The sequence below is a fragment of the Phoxinus phoxinus genome, assembly GCF_949152265.1.
Source record: "Phoxinus phoxinus genome assembly, chromosome: 15".
NCBI lineage: Eukaryota > Metazoa > Chordata > Actinopteri > Cypriniformes > Leuciscidae > Phoxinus > Phoxinus phoxinus.
Window position 1 is genome coordinate 32,786,458 of NC_136890.1, and position 22,034 is coordinate 32,808,491.

Here is a 22,034-nt window from a genome sequence, read left to right on the forward strand (position 1 = left end):
AAGCTATTTATGCGTTTAAATGATCAGTGAAGACCTTGAAAAAAAGATATATATCAATAAAATGACTTTTATTACATTATTAAGCCCGATTCTCTCCGCATGGTTTGGAGAGCACGCATTAAATACAATAAAGAGCAAAAGAGAGCTGGAAAAACAAGAAGTGACCAACAGAGGGCGTCACTGCAGCACTAAAATCAAAACTTCATGAATTTATGAATTCAGTTTTGGCCATTATACATAAACCACAGTGATTTGCAGTAAAAAATAAAATAATAAAAATGATCAGAAATCAAATAATACAATAAATACCGCACACTGAACACAATATCTAAATAACTTCACGAATATCTAAAATGTTTAGCTGCAATTTGGCACTAAAAATATAAATAAATAAATAGGTAGTAAGCTATGAAGCCAAACTCTGAATACAGAAAGGTCTGAAATTAATTTTAAATAAATACATTGATAGGCATCATATAAAGCTGGTTGTGCAGTGCAGTGGGTTCATGATGGCATAAAACAATCAAGTATGGTTTCAATCAACTGAGCAACAGAAACTATATACAGGTGAACCTCGAAAAATTTGAATATGGTGCAAAAGTTCATTTATTTCAGTAATTCAACTTAAAAGGTGAAACTAATATATTATATAGACTCATTACATGCAAAGTGAGATATTTCAAGCCTTTATTTGTTATAATTTTGATGATTATGGCTTGAAAACCTTTTCACAATATTCTAATTTTGAATTTGGGGTTTTCATTAGATGTAAGCCATAATCATGAAAATTATAACAAATAAAGGCTTGAAATATCTCACTTTGCATGTAATGAGTCTATATAATATATTAGTTTCACCTTTTAAGTTGAATTACTGAAATAAATGAACTTTTGCACCATATTCTCATTTTTCCAGTTTCACCTGTAAATAAACAAAATGAACATTAATATACGGTAATTACATCAGTCAGAATAGTTTGCGAGTTAAAGAACAGTGGAATGTGGCAACAGCACTTTTCAAAACAATAATGGTTACAAAACAATCCGTAAATCATCTCAAATTGGGCCTTAAAATTGAGATGCTTAATTTGTTTACATTTTCTATAATTAAAAGAGATTTTAAAAACTTGTTTAAAAGTGGCACATTTTCACTGTCAATTTGAAACACAAATTTCACACAAAAAAGCTTCATCATCATGCATGAAAAACAAGAATTTAAGGCTGGAGATCAACATTCATATTCTGAACACTGCGTTGAATATTTCGTTGGCCGTTGTTTGCAGTGATGAACGCTGAGCTTGTTACGTCACGTCTTTATGAGACGCAGTTAAGGCTGTGTTTTATTCAGGCTTTATGGAGGTCATACGAAAACATGTTAGTGCTTAGACGGTGTAGATAAACATTTAACTTTGAGCTTAGATCAGTGGTCAGCTTCAGGAGAACCTGAATAAAGATTATTAACGATATTAAAGGCAGAAAAGACATTCTGGCTGACCACAGAACAGCTTCTAGTGCAGAAAACAGGCACATACATGCATGTGCTCGTAATGAATGTTTCAGGCATTTGTGAATGAATAGTTTTGTAATGGTGAATATGTGCGTGTTAGTCTGAAATTTAAAAAGAATTATAATGTTCTGTGAATTATATTGCTGACTAATACATTGGGTATTAACGTCATTTAATAATTCATAAGGGTTTGATGTTCGGTATTAAAAAAGAAGGACGGATTATTATCTTACTGTGATGCCCTGATTTGCACTCAATGTCTGTCAATATTCATGAGCTTCTCCAAAATCATGATCGAGAACATCTTAAATATTACAATCAAACAGAAATAAAGCCCCCTGACATGCATGTAAACATACAATAGTTTGCTTTTCAGTGAATAAACCCACGCATGGGTCGATCTCAGAAGCGTCCATGATTCAGTTCGGGTGTTAACGCTGGAAACTGTGTGTCAGGACGTGGAAGAGTGTGTGTTTGTTTCTCGCCTCTTTAGCTCAACAGCTCCAGATATGTGACTGGCACCTTCCCCTTCTGGTTTCCTCTCTCTCCGATCAGCCAATCAGAGTCCATTCCAGGCACTGTGTACACTGTGATGAGCTGATCGTCCAATCAGAGGATGGAGAAAAACATTTCTTCAGTTTAAAGTCTAAATGCCTTTTATTAGGGCTGTAAACGATTAATCGCGATTAATCGAATCCAAAATAAAAGTTTGTGTTTACATAATATATATGTGTTTATGTGAAACTAATATATTATATAGACTCATTACATGCAAAGTGAGATATTTCAAGCCTTTATTTGTTATAATTTTGATGATTATGGCTTACAGCTTATGAAAACCCCAAATTCAAAATTAGAATATTGTGAAAAGGTTTTCAAGCCATAATCATCAAAATTATAACAAATAAAGGCTTGAAATATCTCACTTTGCATGTAATGAGTCTATATAATATATTAGTTTCACCTTTTAAGTTGAATTACTGAAATAAATGAACTTTTGCACCATATTCAAATTTTTCGGAAATTCAGTGAGAAATAATTTTGGGGCGGGACTTTTATGCGGTGATATTTTTTAAGAGATTACATAGAACATTGGTTGTCTTTGGACGTTATCATGAGTTTGAATATCTTCCAGTGAACGTCTGCTCACCTCATCAGCCATCAGCGAGAGCTCACTGGAGTCTCCAGCATCGTAGGCATACAGGACTTTGGCCTTGCGTGTGCCGCTGGCGGGCGGCTGCACTTCTTCGATCTGAAGAGCGTCTGTGTCTGGAGATGGAGAGTTCAGAGGCAGGACGGCGGACGGGTCTGTGGGGCTGCCGACACCGTGGGAATTCACCTCCAGTGAGTCGGGGCATCCTCTGGAAGACAGAAGATTGATGGAGGAGACGCTAGTATGAGGGCTCTGCTGACTCGTGTGTCCACTAACAAGACCACAAACTCAAAACTCACATGTCTCCACTGGAACTGCGAGCAGACGATGGGAAAAGTAAAACAGTCGTTAAGAATAATGTCATGTAATGAAGGAAGGTACACCAAGTCATATTTTCCACTCTAAAGTAAAGAGATCTTGGTAACACTTTAGTTTAGGGTCCAATTCTCACTTTTAACTATTTGCTTATTAGCATGCTAATTACTAGGATATTGGCAGTTTATTAGTACTTATAAAACACATATTAATGCCTTATTCTGCATGACATTATTCTATATCCCTTACCCAATACTTAAACTTAACAACTACCTCACTATTAATAAGCAGTAATTAGGAGTTTATTTAGGTAAAAGTCGTAGTTAATCCTGAGAATTGGACCTTAAACTAAAGTGTGACCGAAATCTTTAATTTAATGGTTTGCACTTTACAAAAAGGTTCCATTTGTTAACTACTGGTATATTAGTTAAAGTGCAAATATTACGCTATTTTAAAGGTTCCTAATTTAGTTTTTTTGGTTTCATACAGTAGGTTTACATGCATCCAAGGTAAAGGAAAAAACTATTTAATTTGCTCATAATATACATTGCAGCATCAGCTCTTTTCTCACGGTGTATGAAATTCAGTCTCTCTTATGCTGGGTACACACCAAAAGATAATCGGGCTGATTTTGGGCCGATTTCCCCCCTTCCGACAATCCTTCCTAGATTATCTTATCAGATTTTCCCTTGTTGTGAGGTGTGTTAAGAGTGTCCAAACCTGCTCGGAAGAACGTCGGAGGCGCCCCGATCGTGAATCAGAAATCCTGATGTGGGGGGGGGGGGGGGACCCAGAGGACAAACCCGCGCACGCTCTGGAGATTATCACGTGAAACTAAACAATATCCAATCAGAAAGCGAGATGATGGAAGACGGAAGCAAACGCAGTCATGGCGCAGCACAAAGTGAAATTGATGTGGACAGCAGAGATGGAGGATCAGCTTGTTGATTTGTGGCAACAATACGAATGTTTATAAAACGTGTCGTGTAAAACCTACTATAATAGAAGAGTTGGTCAGAAATATTTTTCTTTAAAAAAAATTTTTTTTTTAAATCCCGTGAATTTTCTGTGAAAATCATTCCAAACAATATCATCGCAATTTCTTCCTGCATATCGTCCGCCTTGCTTATTCTGAAGTCTCGCGAGATTTTCCGTGTTTTCCGTGCAAAACGGTTAAATATAGGATTTTTTGTCCTCATGTTTGTGGTCTATCAAATTTTGAAAATCCTATAAGATGTAAAAAATCTTTTGGTGTGTACCCAGCATTAGCCTCTCCTATCCTAAAGCCTGCTGTGCTCTGATTGGTCAGATGGCACAGTTAGTTGTAATTGGCCGATCGCAGAAAACCAAACGTCCAATTTCAGCTCTGGATCTTCCTCAGCACTTTACACACAGTGCAGCCAATAGACAAGCATTATGCAAATGTGTTACAAACCTACATACGTTCATGGAGGAAGTGAGACTGGAATTACTGACGACTCGTTTCAGTTCAAAATCGCTTCTTTCTTTTTGGGAAACAAAAACTCCATTTATCTGCACTTTAATCTGTGAAACTGCAGAGCTTTTACTTTCACACACAGCTCTGTTACACACTAAATGAAAGGTAACATGTGACAAACCATAATAGGGGCACTTTAACATGAACATAATAAACACTACTTTTATTATTTATTATACTTTTATTACTATATCTCAATTTATTAATCTCAGATCATGTCCATTTTAACATTTTCAAATCAAAAGCTGTCTCTGTTGACATTAGTTAAAGCACAGTGAACTAACATTTATAAAAAAACGAACAATTGTATTTCTATTAACAAGTAAGAAATATGTTAGCTAATGAGACCTAATTGTAGTGTTACCATTTAATGTTATATTTTTTAGGACAGTTGAGTTTCATTTTGGAAGAATTATTCAATGACCCAATGAATTGGATGTTGTGCATGCTAAACATCATTAAATGAGGTATGCTCACCTGCCCAGCTCTCTCTGCAGATCCTGCATGTATTTGTGGCACTGGTTGTAATACACCGTCTGCGCTTCCACAAACTCACACAGGCAGCGCAGATGATTCACCTGCGCAGACACAAAACTCCTCATTACACTGTACAAACACAGACTGCACTTCTAATGTTTGCATAAAGGATAATAGATATTTAAGCTTGTTGTCGGAGTCTTTTGAAATATGATTTAGCCATTACTGAGTGATGCTTTGAGTTTCAAAGTGTGCATATTTTGAGAGGTTATTAAAAAAGCCTTTAAGCCAAACCTGGCAATGAGTGTTATCCATTTAAAGTGGCTTGCTTAACGTTAAACTATTCAAATAAACACTTCTGATCAGGTGTGTAGGGTTGGATATCGTTTGAATCTTAGTGATTTTAATTCGTATCGATTTCCAGTTTCGATTCCAAAAAATTAAGCATATTTTATTTACTTTATTTACTAGTCTTTTTGCACACAAAAAATTGAGCACTTACATGAGGAACTTTGTCTATGATTTTAACAAAAATACCACAGCAAAAAACAACTAACTAATATACATTTTAAAAATTATTAAAGACAATTAGACCGTCAGTAATAAAATAAGAACAATATAGACTTATTAAAGTTACAAAAGTTATTCAGTCAAGATCTAAATGATTTTCTCTTTGTATTTTGTTCTTTGATTAACATTAATGACACAGACGGCAGCAGGTTTATTAGGCTGCTGTCACTTTAAGAGCGAATGCATGGATCCAATATACTGTTACACTCACTTTTCTTTCTCAACTGTTTATGTTCACTTAAAATAAAATAAAACTGTTTTTACAACTATATTTTGACAAATTCGTGTGCATTTATGTGCCAAGATGAGTTCTCTTTCATGTCTTCTTGCACTTGATTGGTTTAAAATTACATTAAAATGTGCACATGAGAATCAATTTTTTATTTCTATAACAAGTATCCGTTTCCTGACCTTAAGTATCCGATTCAAGGATTGGAATACATTTTCTATTCCCAACCCTATCTGTTTGTAACGTGTGTTAATGCAGCATGTAGTGTGTAAACATGACTCACATGTGTGCTGTTGATGCCCTCCAGGAGCAGTCTGGTGACCTCAGCCTGTCTGTCAAACTCCGTCTGAGCAACACGCAGTTCATGACCCGCCTGCATATATGTGTGTGAGAGAGAGAGAGAGAGAGAGAGAGAGAGAGAGAGATTGCATAAGCAGATATTGCATATTTTTCTGATGGAAAAATTATTTTATTTATTTATTTATTTTATATATAAAAATATATATTTAAATATTTTATTTTTAAATTATTATATTATATTAAAAAAATCATATTTTAATCCAGTCAACTGGAAACAAAAACAAAGAAATAAATATATTTTGATTTATTTTACAAGATTTGTGTATTTGTGACATTATTTTTATGATTAAGAATCTAAATTTCCTCTGAATTTAGTTTAAAACAGCAACAACAAAAAAATCTACTTAATTACAAAATGTTTTTTTTGTCATAGTTATGAAAATAATATCACAACGCAAAACATTTTAACATTCTTCCATATTTAAACTTTGTGCAAATATTGGATGCATAATATTTAATTTCTTATTTTGAAATACGACCCAACATTTCATCACGAGATTCAGTCAAATTTAACTTCAACTAACTTAATTCACTTGGCACATAAGAAGTGAGTACAAAGTGAACTGTGATGACCTGACGAAGTAAGACAGTACCAAAACATTCTGACAGAATATATATAAACATCAATATATATATGTGATGATGATGTCACGGCTTACTTTATCAAGCTCCTCGTTCCAGAGCTGATCAGAGGAGAGAGAAAAATGCAGATAACATAATTTAGAATGCTGACCAAACCATAAACGTGTAATAAAACTGTTCAATAAGAGTGCAGAAGAATATGTGATTAGTTTGGTTATAGTGGTGAAACTCGAAAAATGAGAATATGGTGCAAAAGTTCATTTATTTCAGTAATTCAACTTAAAAGGTGAAACTAATATATTATATAGACTCATTACATGCAAAGTGAGATATTTCAAGCCTTTATTTGTTATAATTTTGATGATTATGGCTTACAGCTTATGAAAACCCCAAATTCAAAATTACAATATTGTGAAAAGGTTTTCAAGCCATAATCATCAAAATTATAACAAATAAAGGCTTGAAATATCTCACTTTGCATGTAATGAGTCTATATAATATATTAGTTTCACCTGTAGTGGTGATTATGAGTTTGCTCAGTTACTGTGCTGTACATGAGGGTAGAAGACCAATGTAGATTTGTATCATGGTAAAATAATCACAAACTCATGATGCACCGAATTAGCACTTTTGACAACAGAATGTCAGGATAATGAATGACAGGCTCATGTGTCTCATGAATATTGATACTGGATATGTAAGAGAGTATAAGTGTGTGGAGGAGTGTGTCTCAGACAGTACCGCAGATGCACTGGCAGACAGCACATAATTACGCGGCCTGGTCTCTTGAAAGTCTGGAGCAGCCTGAAACAGACAGGAACACACTTTAATGCACATCTCATGCCAAAACACAATCAACAAACACATAATGCTGCAGATATTTAAAGGGGTCATGACATGAGAAACCAAATTTGCCTTGATCTTTTGGTATATAAGAGGTCTTTGTGTCATTAAAACGTCCTGCAAGTTTCATAGCTTAAGACGTCCTCCCCATTATAAACGAATCATTTATTTAATCAAGCTCTAAATACAGCTCGTTCTGGATCCATGGTAAGAAGTGACGTCACGGTGCGAAGTGACGTACCAGCGTTTGCATATGACCGCCTCCAGAACAAGACAACTACGCTTAAAGCGCAAGACAACTACACTCATTTCGTATCATTGTCGCGCCCGCGCGCTGCGCGCCTCACAAGTGTTCAGTCGACGGACAGCGAGTGGGTCTGTGTACTGGGAAATTACGATGCCGCAGATGTGCTGTTCCTGCTGTGGACAAACAACATCTCTGAATACGCTGCGAAAGATCCAGTCGTCAGGGGAAAATGGATGCACTTTATTTTTTGCGGACGTCCCAGTCTCCCAGTCACGGCAGTGTTAGTTTAAGCGTTTGTTCTATACATTTGAAGGATGACTGTTTTGAGAACAAATCCCAAAATGATGCTTTGCCAGAAAACTGTTGCTCAAAGATAAGTCCGTGCCGACTATTCTGGGCTCAACAACGACGACGCAAACTGTAAGTAATGTATTTAAAACGTTAAACTACTTTTTAAATACGCTGAATCCGCAAATGTTCTGGCTGGGGGCGTTAATAATTGATGCATATCACTGACGTTAGCCAATCATAACAGTGGGCGTTAACACTGAACTCTTAAAGGGGAAACACCCCCAAAACAGACTGTTTGAATCAGAGGATGAGAAACAGGGAAAAGGTCATAAATCACTACATTTTAAAAGTTTTTTGTAAAAAAACCTATAGTAATACTATAATTGCACCTAAGGGAACATAATAATAAAATAAAAAAACCCATGTCATGACCCCTTTAAGGAAAGAGACTGACTGGCAGCATTGAACTATGGGAAGATAACTGCTGGTCATTGTGGGAAGCTTTTAAATGCCATGCATCAGAACAACAGATAGATTCAAAGATCAGAATATTGTTCAAATCTAGATGATACCTTTAAAAAGTATGATAATGAAAGCCTCTGATCTTTGATCTTGCTGAAAAGCAAAATATAAAAAAAAAACAAGTGACTGAAATAATGAATTTTTTGGTGTGCATTATCTATAAACTCTGTTGCATTAATAAATCCCAAACCAATTAGAGTGGGTATTTATTGTTGTGATATGATGGAATAAATGATCACATAATCGCTACAATTATTGCAAAAATTAAGCTTGTTGCAATGCATTTTAGAAATATGTATTTTTAATGTTTACACTGTGATACATGTAATTACATCACATCATTTAAAGGAGCTGTATGTAAGAAATGTATTTTAATTAATCATTAAATGGCCCTGATATGTCACTAGACATTAAGAAATCATGTTAATTTCAAATACTTCTATCACTGACAACAGTAGCCGGCCAGGATATTGTCATTTAAAAATGAAGTTGCAGGCCTCAACTGATGTTGATGTTGTCATGTTGTGTTTTGGCCTGAAGCGCCGCCCTCCACCTATCGACCAATCACGAAGTCAGTAGTGTTTCGGCATCCGGGTTGCCAGCTCTGCTCTAGTCTGCTCTAACTCTAGTCGGATAAAAAATGTCTAAGGTAACGCCTATCTGGCAACCTCGAGTCAGGAGGAAGGGGGAGCGGATACACCGCTCTACAGTAATTTGAAAGTGATTGCAGTACCAGTTTTGGACACAATCTTACATACGGCTCCTTTAAAAGTAGGTCTTATGTAAGTCCTGGCAAGTGGAGTGCATGAAAAATGAGGAACAAAACTGAAAAGTCTTTGTCACTGTCATTCAAAAATGTTAAAAAAGGCAGAAAAGCATAAATGTGACCCTGGACCACAAACCCAGTCTGGAGCCGCACGGGTATATCTGTGGCAATAGCCAACTATACATTGTATGGGTCAAAATTATCCATTTTTATTTTATGCCAAAAATCATTAGGATATTAAGTAAAGATCATGTTCCATGAAGATATTTAGTAAATTTCCTACCGTAAATATATAAAACATGTATTTTTGTGAGTGAATGCAGCACAATCGTGAACATAAATGCACAACTTTAAAGGAGATTTCCTCAATGTTTAGATTTTTTTGCATCCTCAGATTCCAGATTTTCAATAGTTGTATCTCGGCCAAATATTGTCCTATCCTGACAAACCATACATCAATGCTTATTTATTTAGCTTTCATATGATGTATAAATCACAATTTAAAAAAAATGTGACTGGTTTTGTGGCCCAGGGTCACATATGAGGAAATTTACTGCGATACTCACTTCTCCCTCACACTGTGAAGGTTAAAGCAGAGACACACAGTTAGTGCTCAGTGTCAACAGGGGAGAAATCGCTCAATATTCACAACAAACACGAGGAAGAGACTCATATCAACTGATGCTATCAAAGCATGACAATAAGGAGAGGGTTGGGAATCGAGAGCCGGTTCTTATTAAGAAGTAGTTATATATGAGAGGTGAGTTTTCCAGACTACCAAACCTGTAAATGCACCTTTCTGTGATGGAAATGATACTTCTGTGCCGCCTTTATGGAGGAAAGACACCTTTTTTCTTTTTTTTTTACAGACGTGGAGCATGTTTTTCCTCAAGAATTACACTGTTTATTTCTGATTTGCCATGACTGTTCTGTTGAGTTCATCATTCGACAAAACTTGAGGTCAGTAAATGCAATAAGACTCGGTTTAAAATCATCACCTAAAACGTCACCTTTATTTTTATAGTGCTTTAAACAATATAAATAGTTTTGAATTAAGCTTCAGTAATAAGCAGGAAAAAAACTGAATTAATGATGCAAATTTCAAATTAAAATTAATATTATTAGAAAACACTGTTATACCAATGATACTCAGCTATATTTCATCACGACAAGTTGGCAGAGTGTGTTAAAGATATAAAATATTGGATGACCAGTAGCCTATTTTTTTTGTCGATTAAATTCGGATAAAATTGAGATATTGGTTTATTGGACTAAAAACTTGTACACAGAATCTCTTCGAATACAATTTGCATCTAGAAGGATGTACAGTTACTTCATCCTCTACAGTTAAAGACCTCGGGCTTAAAACATATTTCTTATCTTTGGCTTTTACTTCAGTTTGAGAGCTGTGTGTTTTTGTCTTCTTGTTGTTGTTTTATTTTTGTTGTTGTTTTATTTTTGTTGTTGTTTATTTATGATTTTGGATGTACAGGTGAAACTGGAAAAATGTGAATATCATGCAAAGTTTTTTTATTTCAGTAATTCAACTTAGAAGGTGAAACTAATATATTATATAGACTCATTACATGCAAAGTGAGATATTTCAAGCCTTTATTTGTTATAATTTTGATGATTATGGCTTACAGCTTATGAAAACCCCAAATTCAAAATTAGAATATTGTGAAAAGGTTTTCATAAGCTATAAGCCATAATCATCAAAATTATAACAAATAAAGGCTTGAAATATCTCACTTTGCATGTAATGAGTCTATATAATATATTAGTTTCACCTTTTAAGTTGAATTACTGAAATAAATGAACTTTTGCACCATATTCTCATTTTTCCAGTTTCACCAGTATAACACTTTGGTCAACTTCTGTTGTTTTAAATGTGCTCTAGAAATAAACTTGACTTTGACTTTTAGTGCACAGCAACTTGTCTTTCGAAAATCATATTTCATAAGTTACAAAAACGTCTTTCTTCCACCTCAGAAACATTGCTAAGCTCCAGAACCTGCTTTCAGTTTCTGATGCAGAACAGTTATTCATGCATTCATGACCTCGAGACTGGATTACTGTAATGCATTACTAGCTGGTGGTCCTGCATCCTCAATAAACAAGATACAATTAGTCCAACATACAGCTGCAACTTTATCATCTCTACACTGGTTACCTATTAATTTCCATATCAATTATAAAGTATCACAACTGATATATAAGGCCATAAACGGTTTATCTCCTGTGTATTTAACTAATCTTCTATCGCCTTACAGTCAATCACGCTCTAGGATCACACAACTCAGGGCTTCTGGTTGTACCCATGATATCTAAGGCTGCATTTACACTGCAGGTCTTGATGCCCAATTCTGATTTGCTGACTATATCCGATTTTTTTGCTATATCCGATGTAATATCCTTACATTATCTTTTAAAAGTGACCCGTATCCACTATTTGCATTTACACTATACACTGCCGAAACATCCCAATGTAGACGCTCTGACCCGGTAAATGAATTAAAACGATATGTTAAGTAATAAAAATAACATTCTGATTAATTTCGGGTGGGTCGCGGGTGGATATGATAAATCATTATTAACGAAAATATTAACTACATTCTCTAAAATAACAGCATGTTCCATTCCAGTTTAAGTTTCAAGGAAGTAAAGCCTGTTTATGCCATTAATTAAATTAAATTCTGTCAAATAAATTTTGTTTTAAAGAAATATTCATTTAAAAGCAGCGCTCACTCATCAGTGTATTATACCAGAGATGCGCGCATCAACCGCCGCCGAGTCTGCCGTATAAGGTGATGATAATCAATTTATCCTCACACGTTACAACATAAGAATAAGAATAATAGTAATCTGACCAACGGGTGCGGATAATTAAATCAGAGAAAAGGATTGGTGCGGGAGAGTGGCGAATGATTTGTTTTTGGCTGTGGATTCGGGTGACGTTGGAGCGCATCTCTAATTATCCGGTGTTTTACTTTCCGCACTATTTTCAAAGGTCAGCAAAACATTGGTCTCGTAAGGCGGAGAAAAACTCCACTGTGTTGAGCCTTCGTCCTCCATCGCGCCATTGATAAGTCGATCGCAGTTATCTGAGTTGACGTCCCCTTTTTAATGACATACGACTCGCATTTACTGGGGAATATCCGATTTGTCTGCTTACATGGCCGACGCAAATGCACGTATCCGATTCATATATGATTTATTTCCACATATGAGTGAGGCCGGAAACCGATCTGAGCAAATCAGAATCCATGTGCTTTTTTCCTGCTTACACGTTCGCCGGTCAAAAAAATCGGAATTGGTTCACTTGAACCATGCAGTTTTCACATTTGGCTCCTAAACTCTGGAAAAGCCTTCCTGATGATGTTCAGGGCTCAGACTCTCTCTCCTGGTTTAAATCTAGATATTAAAGACGCATCTCTCAAGGCAAGCATTCACATAATATATCTCATAACCCTGTACTCCGGTTATATCTGATGAAATGCACATGATAATCTTTCGCTTGAAATGTTATGAACAGCAGCTACACTAATTATTTTCCAATTGCTTTTCTGTTTCTACCTCGGGATGCCCATTATTATTCAGCTCAATTCTGTTAATTGCTCATTCAGTTCAGTTCAATAATAAAATCTGTGTGAACCAGAATCAGAAATGCTAAATCCCCTAGAGCAGTGGTTCCCAACCTTTTTCTGTCTGAGACCCCCTTTTTTCCAAGAAAATATTTTAGGGCCCCCCTTCACATTTAATGATATTATCGCTCTTGTAAGCTTGCAGCAAGGATGACAAAATATGTTGTTTTCAAAAAATCGGTATGTTTACTATAACCAGATATGTTTATGCACAAATAATAGCCTATAATATTGAAAATACAATAACAAAAACATCAGTAGGCCCTTTGTAATTTAAAAACGTAAGCCTAGGAGTAGCCTATATATTGGCCCTATTTGAAATGCACTAACAAAAATATTCACACTGGTGTGTAGGTAAAAAAAAGAATGAATTTAGGCTATTACTAAATGACTGCTGTCTGGGGCCTCGATACTTGCATGTTATTTGTGAGGCTTTATTTTTTACGCTTAATTGGCGCTATAGCGAGCGATAATAAACTTGCGTTTATTAACAGAATAATGCGTCTTTCGGAAGAACATAGTAGCCAGAACTACTTTTCTCTGTGTACGTCTATGACGAGTCACGCCGGTCCTGGGCAGCGATCCGAACCCGTGTAAAATAGTCCCAATGTAAACACTTATTATAGGAGTAACATAGTGGTTTAGGATCAGACAAAAACACGTATTAGAAAATGAACTCATGATGAACTCGCTCATTATATAAATTTTGTAAATTTTGAACAGAAAAAAAGTTAAGGAATTTTATTTAATGCTCATTGCTCAAAACTTTTCAAAATATGATGCGACCCCCCCACAGAGCTCGCTGAGGCCCCCTTGTGGGCCACGACCCCCCTTTTGGGAACCGATGCCCTAGAGAAAAGAGAGGGGACATGAGGAGAGAACCGGGTAAATGAGTCTTACAGCCGCTTTGGACTCTGATGCTTTGGCCTTCTTGAGTCGAGCTTTACAAGCGTCGAGATCCAAGCGCCGATTCTCCAGGAGTCGCCGCTCTTTCTGTAAAGCGAAGAGCATTTGTCAATGCATCAGAGTCGTGCGGATTAACAGAGATACTATCTATTAATCAAACTCACAGAAATGGTCCTCCAGTCTCCCTCCAGGAAGTTGCGCAGGGGTGTGAGGAAGCTGATGGATGAGGTCTGCAGAAAGTCTCTCTGAGCGCCGCCCAGTCTCCTCTGGCAGTCGCCCACTTTGATCAGGGTGCTTCCTACACAGATGAGTCAAAGTGTGGGCAGATACAGAATAAAAACAGTTCCCGGTGTTTAAAGAGCATTCATTCATTTGGTACCACTTTACGATAAGGTTCAGTAGTTCATGAACTAACCATGAGCAATAATGAAACTCTAAAAATTTAAATATCGTGCATATTTATTTCAGTAATTCAACTTAAAAGGTGAAACTAATATATTATATAAACTAATTACATGCAAAGTGAGACTTTTCAAGCCTTTATTTGTTATAATTTTTTAATTGTATAAATTAAAACCACATTTGACAGTGACTTCCGGAAAAATCGGATATCGTGCAGATTTTTGCGTTTACACGTGCGCAACAAATTCTGATCCGTGTCAAAAGTGAGCAAAAAAAATCCGATTTTTTTTAAACTAGTTTGTTCATGGTGTGTATATATAGATCCCACTGTTTGCCATTTGTTATTAATATATGAATGTACAATATTTTTTAGATCCATTCGAGATATTGTGCAATTTTCAAGGTCTGCTAATAGCAATCAATGAAGAGATTTGATGTGGATGCAAAATGGAGATGGAAACGAACTATCACAGCTGGTTGAGAGAGTGATGTTCACAAACACACATTAGTCCGACTCCGAGCAGCTGTTCGGCCCTCTGAATCAATAATTAATGATGAATGCCTCTTTACATCTACAGCACACTCTGTGGTTTTAACTGCCAAATTGAATCAGCTGATCTAATCTCGTTGTAAACCTAAAAATAAAGCTTCCATGAAACTAATCAAATGTAATTCAATGAGTATTCATTGATCATGTGACTAGATGAGATGTTCCTGATGCTCTGTGGATCATCTCAAATCCTGCTGGAGAATATGATCATCAGGTCGTGTTCATGTAGTACTCACCAAATACTGAAATATTCTCAAATTATTTAGTTAAAAACTGCATTAAATTAGAAAAATCATTTAAATGTACTGTATTTAAACATGTATGTGGAAATTATAGCGTGCTTTCTTGACATACGCAACCTTATTAATGGCCTACTGCAAATGCAGTCAAAAGATTACAGGAAAAAAAGATCCCATTAATTTTACAAATAGACACTTGAAGGTTTTCTACTTTAGATAGGCTGCCTGCATTAGTCCCGTACTTACAGAGATAAGCCGTGCATTTCCACTCGCACTACAGCCCATCCTAAAGCATGTGGTCAGTCACGGGACGTTAATGAGCCATTTAAAACCACTAAGTGCACTTTAGTTTGAGAACAGAAAAACCAGAACGCCCAGTTCCCTCTCCGCTGTATGGATCTATTAGATATTAGAAGTGGAAACCAAACACAGCAATGAAAGCCTTTATCATGGTAGTATAGAAAACAAAACAAAAACGTAAAAATTCAGCACTGGATATTCATATTTATTCACTTATTAATAGCCATTTACTAATATTATATATTATACACCAATCCATATTTAATGTAGTCAAGTCAAATTTATTTTTGACAACACAGATAGTTTCCAAGCGCAGCTTTACAGAAAATGATGTTAGTGTTTATAATATCTTAACGTCTTCATGCCTTATAGCCGGATTTAGTAGATTAGAGCTGAGCAATATAATATAGTCACATTTTACAATGATACAAGCAATCAACCAGCTGAGATTTGCTATATAGGCCTAGTATATAAAGGAGAAACTGAAAAAATGAGAATATGGTGCAAAAGTTCATTTATTTCAGTAATTCAACTTAAAAGGTGAAACTAATATATTATATAGACTCATTACATGCAAAGTGAGATATTTCAAGCCTTTATTTGTTATAATTTTGATGATTATGGCTTACAGCTTATGAAAACCCCCAATTCAAAATTAGAATATTGTGAAAAGATTTTAATAAGCTGTAAGCCATAATCATCAAAACTATAAATGTAAATAAATTAACTTTTGCACGATATTCTAATTTTCCGAGTTATGCCTGTATATTGCTCTACGATGCATGAATGGGAATAAAGTTGGACGTACTTATCACCCTTTATATAAAGTTGGATATATTTTCTTTTACCATGTTTTTGTTCATAGTGAGAGATTAATTTTGCACCATATTATTAATGTTTTTTTGATTGCATTGCACACATGTCCTTTGGCGCGTCTTCATATCTACTGAAAGTTATAAAAAGAAAATCTCTGTGGAAGAATTCTGGCCAGGAAATGACATCAGACACTGCTGTGACCTCTGACCTATTGATCACTGCGATGGGGAACATGCATCGAGAAAGGAAAAGCATTGAGATGTATTGGTTTGGCTGTTTCCACACAGCCTGCGGAGGAAAACCATCAGAGACTGGGAAATCAATTCAATCACTGAAAAACTTCCTGTGCTGTTTAATTATTCCACCACTTGCAGAGCACACCGCTAAGCGCTAACTAACCTATTGTGTTTTCAAATGACATCTACAAAAGCCGCTTTAGAATTACAAACACTAACTTAATGTCACTGAATTAAATTAAGAGCAACATTTGAGAACCAAATCAATGGATTTGTCCTTAACCCAGTTCAGCTTATTCTACTCTGACAGACAAAATAAATCAAGCATTTACTCTTGGCAGCCGAAACTGCACATCCAATCCAACACTGAGGTTTGTGAACATGCAACATTTGCTAATTAATATGCATTGATTACAAAAAGTAGAGATGCACCAATTACAATTTTCTAGGCCGATTCCGACTTCAGATCTATAAATATTTTTGAGTCTTCATTTTCTTTTCTGACATAGCCTACTCCAGTTCTTGTTAAAACTCACTAGACATGCAAATTTTGTGCATTTTGTGAAATCACATTTATTTCGTCCATCAAAAGTGTGCTTTCATTTTAATTGAGTGTGAGCAGCGCGGTTCACTGCTAATCACGCGACACTCCTGCTCCCGTACTGCGTTCCAGTCCACTTTCCAGATCCTTTTCCTATTTAGCACCAAAACTTTGGAACAGTCTTCCTAACATTGTCTGGGAAGCAGACACACTCTGTCAGTTCAAATCTAGACTAAAAACACATCTCTTCGGCCTAGCGTACACATAACACATTATAGACTTCTATAATTCAATGTTAGGCTGCATAGTTTAGAACAGCCGGGACCGGGAACACTTCCCGTAAATCCTGATGTACTTGGTACATCATAAGAAGGATGTAGCGTTACAGGTCAGCATTACAGGTCAGAAGCTAATATTAGTCTATGCTAATATTAGTCTCTCTGTCTATCCCGAGGTTTACCGCTGTCCACCGGAACCAGGCCGTATCCAGATCTGATGAAGGACCAGCGCCAGGACACGACGACCTGAAGTGTCAACCAGTCTCTCCTCCTCTCCACTCCGACTTCAACCAACCGGAACTGGACAAATACTCTGATTCATTCTGAACTTCTGACCTGTAATGCTCCTGAATCATAATCATACACTGTTCACTCATTGGCCAGAGGAGAACTGGCCCCCGACTGAGCTTGGGTTCTCCCAAGGTTTTATTCTCCACTCTGTCACCTGATGGAGTTTTGGTTCCTTGCCGCTGTTGCCTTACCTTCTGGCTTGCTTAGTTGGGGACATTTAATATTCAACAATATTATAGATCTGCCTTAAGGTGGACGATGATGCAATTTGTTTTTGTATTATTTTCATGTTATCACTGTGAAGCTGCTTTGATATAATCTGTATTGTAAAAAGCGCTATATAAATAAAGATGACTTGACTTTTAGACACGCACTTGCAAATTTCCCTAAGCACTTCCCCTTAGGGGAATCCCTGCCACCATTTTGAAGTGCGTTCCACTTCGTGAAGTGGACGAGGGAAGTTTATATGGACAGACCCTTGTTATATGGGCAGACCTTGAGTCTACTTCATATATAAACTTCAGGCACCTATACGTCCCACAATGCAGTACGATTGTGACATCACCACAGATCTCGTCTAATCACCAACACAACAAACTTGATGATAAATTAATTTATTTATTTTTAAATTGAAAACAGCCCAAACACACCAATTGACATTTGGATGCTGCATTAAACAAATTCTTAAAGGGGAAAGAAATGTAAATAATAAATCAACTCCAGCTTATTCCAAGTGATCAAGGGCTTAAGCTGCGTTCACACTACAAGAGACTTTGTCGCTGCTGGTCGCCAGTGGCTGGCGGTGAGGTCGCTAGTGGGCGTTCCCGCTACTGGTTGCCTAGTAATGTTTGTGAGTGACATTCACGGATGTTTCTCCATGTTGTAGACAACAAATCCGTTTTCTTGCCACTACAAACAAACATTTTGGAAGCAAAATTCTTAATACAAATGGAATCAGTATAACATATGCATAATATTAAAGATGAACGAGAAACTGTGAGTGCGTTTTGCCATCGCGGCTATTTAATTGCAACAAACGGGCAAATACCGGTCTATGGGTTCATGAAACCAATCAGGCTCTGAATACTTCCGAAAGTCGCTCTTCATTTGCATAAAGTTAAATAGATCTCAACTTTGTCACGTCTCCAGACACGCCCCATCAGGTCACCAACGGACACGATTGTGCGTGACGCCGGAAAAAGCCCGCTCCCCATTGAAATCAATGGTAATGTGTCGCTTTGTCGCTAGTGTGCACGAGGCTTTAGGACGTTCCAATTCAGTCCATTGCAGTTTCCGCCAGAAGTGCCACTCTTGCAACGTAAGCAATGACGTACATCCGAGTGAACGGCGGAGGGAAGTTAGCAAGTGAAGGGCATGACGATTTTGGACTGGAACGCAGCCAAGGTGTGAACGCACTCATTGATGCACGCCGGAAAATATACGCGCCGCTCATGCGCCGCTCACGCTTGCAGTGTGAAATGGTCGTAATTCACGAGGTTTTCTACATGTGCGCTCCGTGTGGGCGTGTGATGCTGATGTTGCGCGATGTTAATCATGCGGCGCACAAGTGCATTTGACCGGCATAAAATCGCCATATGTCAGACTGACCGGCCGGTCGCTGCTCATGGCCGATCACGTGAAAATCGGCCAATTCCGGTCACCAGCCAATCAAAAAAAAAGAGATGCATGAATGCAAATGCAAATTGTGAAGACACAAAAAAAGTGAGTTTGTATTCTTACCATACGGGGTTCCTGGTCCAAACTCCTTCGCTGCCTCCAGCATGAACTGGCCTAATATTTCTCCATTAGTGGCCCGCGGTGGAATCTTCCGGTCTAGCTTCTCATACAGGAACTCCTCGATGCGAGCACCTGCCGCACAAACAGACAAATAATAAGTCAGGGCTCCAGACTGCGACTAAATGGTCGTATTTTGCGACATTTTTTCCTGCTGGTGTGACAAAATTCTGTTAGAGGAGCCACCAATACACTGCCCAACTGATAAGAGTTGCCCATTTCTGTTGCATATGTGACCCTGGACCACAAAACCAGTCACGTGTCACACGGGTATATCTGTGGCAATAGCCAACAATACATTGTATGGGTCAAAATGATCTTTTATGGCAAAAATCATTAGGATATTAAGTAAAGATCATGATCCATGAAGATATTTAGTAAATTTCCTACCGTAAATATATAAAACATGTATTTTTGTGAGTGAATGCAGCACAATCGTGAACATAAATGCACAACTTTAAAGGAGATTTTCTCAATGTTTAGATTTTTTTGCACCCTCAGATTCCAGATTTTCAATAGTTGTATCTCGGCCATACATCAATGGAAAGCTCATTTATCGTATTCAGCTTTCAGATTATATGAAATAATCAGTATAATAATATATAAATCTGAATTTTTATGATGTATAAAACGGCAAACAAATGAAAGCGGAATGAAACCGTGTTATAGGACCATTTATCAGCTCAGAGCAACAACAGAGAGCGCAGAGTAAACTCAGAACAGGCGAACTCGATCACGTGACACTGTTACTACACAGAGATCCAGTGAGAAAGCATTTGAAATCTGTTATAAAACACAGATATCAGATCACACCGAGCTGACGTGGAAACCAGGAGAGCCATTGTGCCATGAACGAACAAGTTATAAAAGGCTTTTCAATTCACAAATCACCAACATACAAGGATTTAATGTAGCAACGCTGACTGTAACCATGGTATTGTGGCAGAAATAGTCAAATATTTTTACATTACATGCTCGTACAACCTTATAAGAGTGAAATTCAAACACTTTTTCAAAGACATTTTCTAGCACTTCAAAGCTCAAAATTGTATCCAATAGTTTTTTTTATGATATGAATATGATACAAAATAATCCTATTCAAATCAAACAAGTTAGGTTAAAAAAACATCAAAAAGTAGTCTGATTGTATAATGATTAAAATGTGTAATTTTATAGATTACGTTACTAAGTACAATTTTCGTCATGTAATTTCTTCTCAGTAATGGATTTGTAAGTATTTGGACTTGTTCTTAGACTTTTTAATAAGATACTTTGGTAACAGTTTATTTTTATGTCCAATTCTCACTATTAACTAGTTGCTTATTAGCATGCATTTGATTAGAATATTGGCTGTTTATTAGTACTTATAAAGCACATATTAATGCCTTATTCTACATGAACATATTCTTTATACCTTCCTTAATCCTACCTAATACCTAAACTTAACAACTACCTTACTAATTACTAATAAGCAGTAATTAGAATAAATATAATTGATTTTAAAATCTTTCCATGACGATCTGAGCTTTGCTTTATTAATTTACTACTACATCTGTCAGTAATTTAGAATTTTACTTCATAAACTAATTTCTTATCAAGACTGATCCACCAGCATTTTCTCCAAAAACTGAATAATAATGTCACAACCATCATACACAGTAGTTTATGTTTGATCAAAGCCAAAACCAGTAATATTTACTACAGATGAAACACAGATCTCACATAATTAGGCAAAAGTGCTCTTAAAGGGATAGTTCACCCCAAAATGTTTATTCTTTTTCTGTCATCATTTGCTCAATTGTTCCAAACCTGTATGAGTTTATTTGATCTGTTAAATACAAAAATATATATATATTGAAGAATCCCGGTAACCAAATAGTTGATGGATCCCATTGACTTCAATATTATGGAAATAAAAAACTACTATGGGAGTCAATGATTCCCCACAACTGTTTGGCTACCGATATTATTCCAAATATCTTCTTTTGTGTTCAGTAGAAGAAGAAAAAAACTCATACAGGTTTGGAACAATTTGACGGTGAGCAAATGACAATTATATTTTTGGGTCTGTCCCTTTAATTGAAGCGTGTTTACGTTAATTGTGTGTTTGAGTTCTGGACTTACCAGGGTTTGGCTGCAGCAGAACTTCAGTCTGTCTGTAGATTTTCTCGGTCCAGTTTTTGGTGCAGTCAGCTCTGGACAGCAGACTCTCAAAGTGAGTGTCCAGCTCGGTCTTCTCAGCCTGTCCCAGTTTCTCCTCTGTAAACTGGAGCAAAAAGTAACGAGATCAACGAAAATCTGTCATATTACTGAGAGGAAACGCATCAAAATAATAACAAACACCCTAAAATATGTAAATAAGCCTCATGTTCAAACAATATCACCAGTTAACATAATAACTAATTATTTTTTGTACAGTGGATTTGTGATGATATCTGTAAAACGGTTTCGTGTTTTTGGTGTAAACGCAGAGTCACGCGCTAACGTTAACGTACACATCAACTGTCTACTACACTCTGACCGTCGCGTTTAAACTCATATATTTATCTATAAACGGGGCTTCTTACCTGAACAGCCCGAGAGAAGAATATTCCAGCATCTGTAGCGAGTTTCCTCACGTTGAAATCCATGTTGTAAGCAGAGAAAGAGGCGGAATCCCCGCGGCATCAGGCGCTCCG

At 36.6% G+C, this 22,034-nt stretch overlaps 1 protein-coding gene across 2 annotated transcripts in view; it reads right to left on the reverse strand.

Moving 5' to 3' along the window:
• Positions 1-49: 49 nt before the first annotated feature.
• sh3glb2a (SH3-domain GRB2-like endophilin B2a) overlaps positions 50-22,034 on the reverse strand; it is a 22,047-nt gene continuing 62 nt past the window's right edge. Inside the window, exons 1-12 of one of the 2 annotated variants that reach the window (XM_079636547.1) lie at positions 21,924-22,034; positions 21,481-21,622; positions 19,303-19,431; positions 14,074-14,207; positions 13,904-13,996; positions 7,432-7,494; positions 6,768-6,791; positions 6,032-6,121; positions 4,950-5,050; positions 2,959-2,973; positions 2,657-2,867; positions 50-2,103 (exon numbers count right to left, since the gene is read on the reverse strand). The exon at positions 21,924-22,034 is cut by the window's right edge and continues 62 nt beyond it. In XM_079636547.1, coding sequence (XP_079492673.1) covers positions 1,996-2,103; positions 2,657-2,867; positions 2,959-2,973; positions 4,950-5,050; positions 6,032-6,121; positions 6,768-6,791; positions 7,432-7,494; positions 13,904-13,996; positions 14,074-14,207; positions 19,303-19,431; positions 21,481-21,622; positions 21,924-21,986 — 1,173 coding nt within the window. In that variant the 5' untranslated portion in view covers positions 21,987-22,034 and the 3' untranslated portion in view covers positions 50-1,995. The remainder of the gene's footprint in view (positions 2,104-2,656; positions 2,868-2,958; positions 2,974-4,949; positions 5,051-6,031; positions 6,122-6,767; positions 6,792-7,431; positions 7,495-13,903; positions 13,997-14,073; positions 14,208-19,302; positions 19,432-21,480; positions 21,623-21,923) is intronic. The other variant, XM_079636548.1, reaches the window with a different exon arrangement.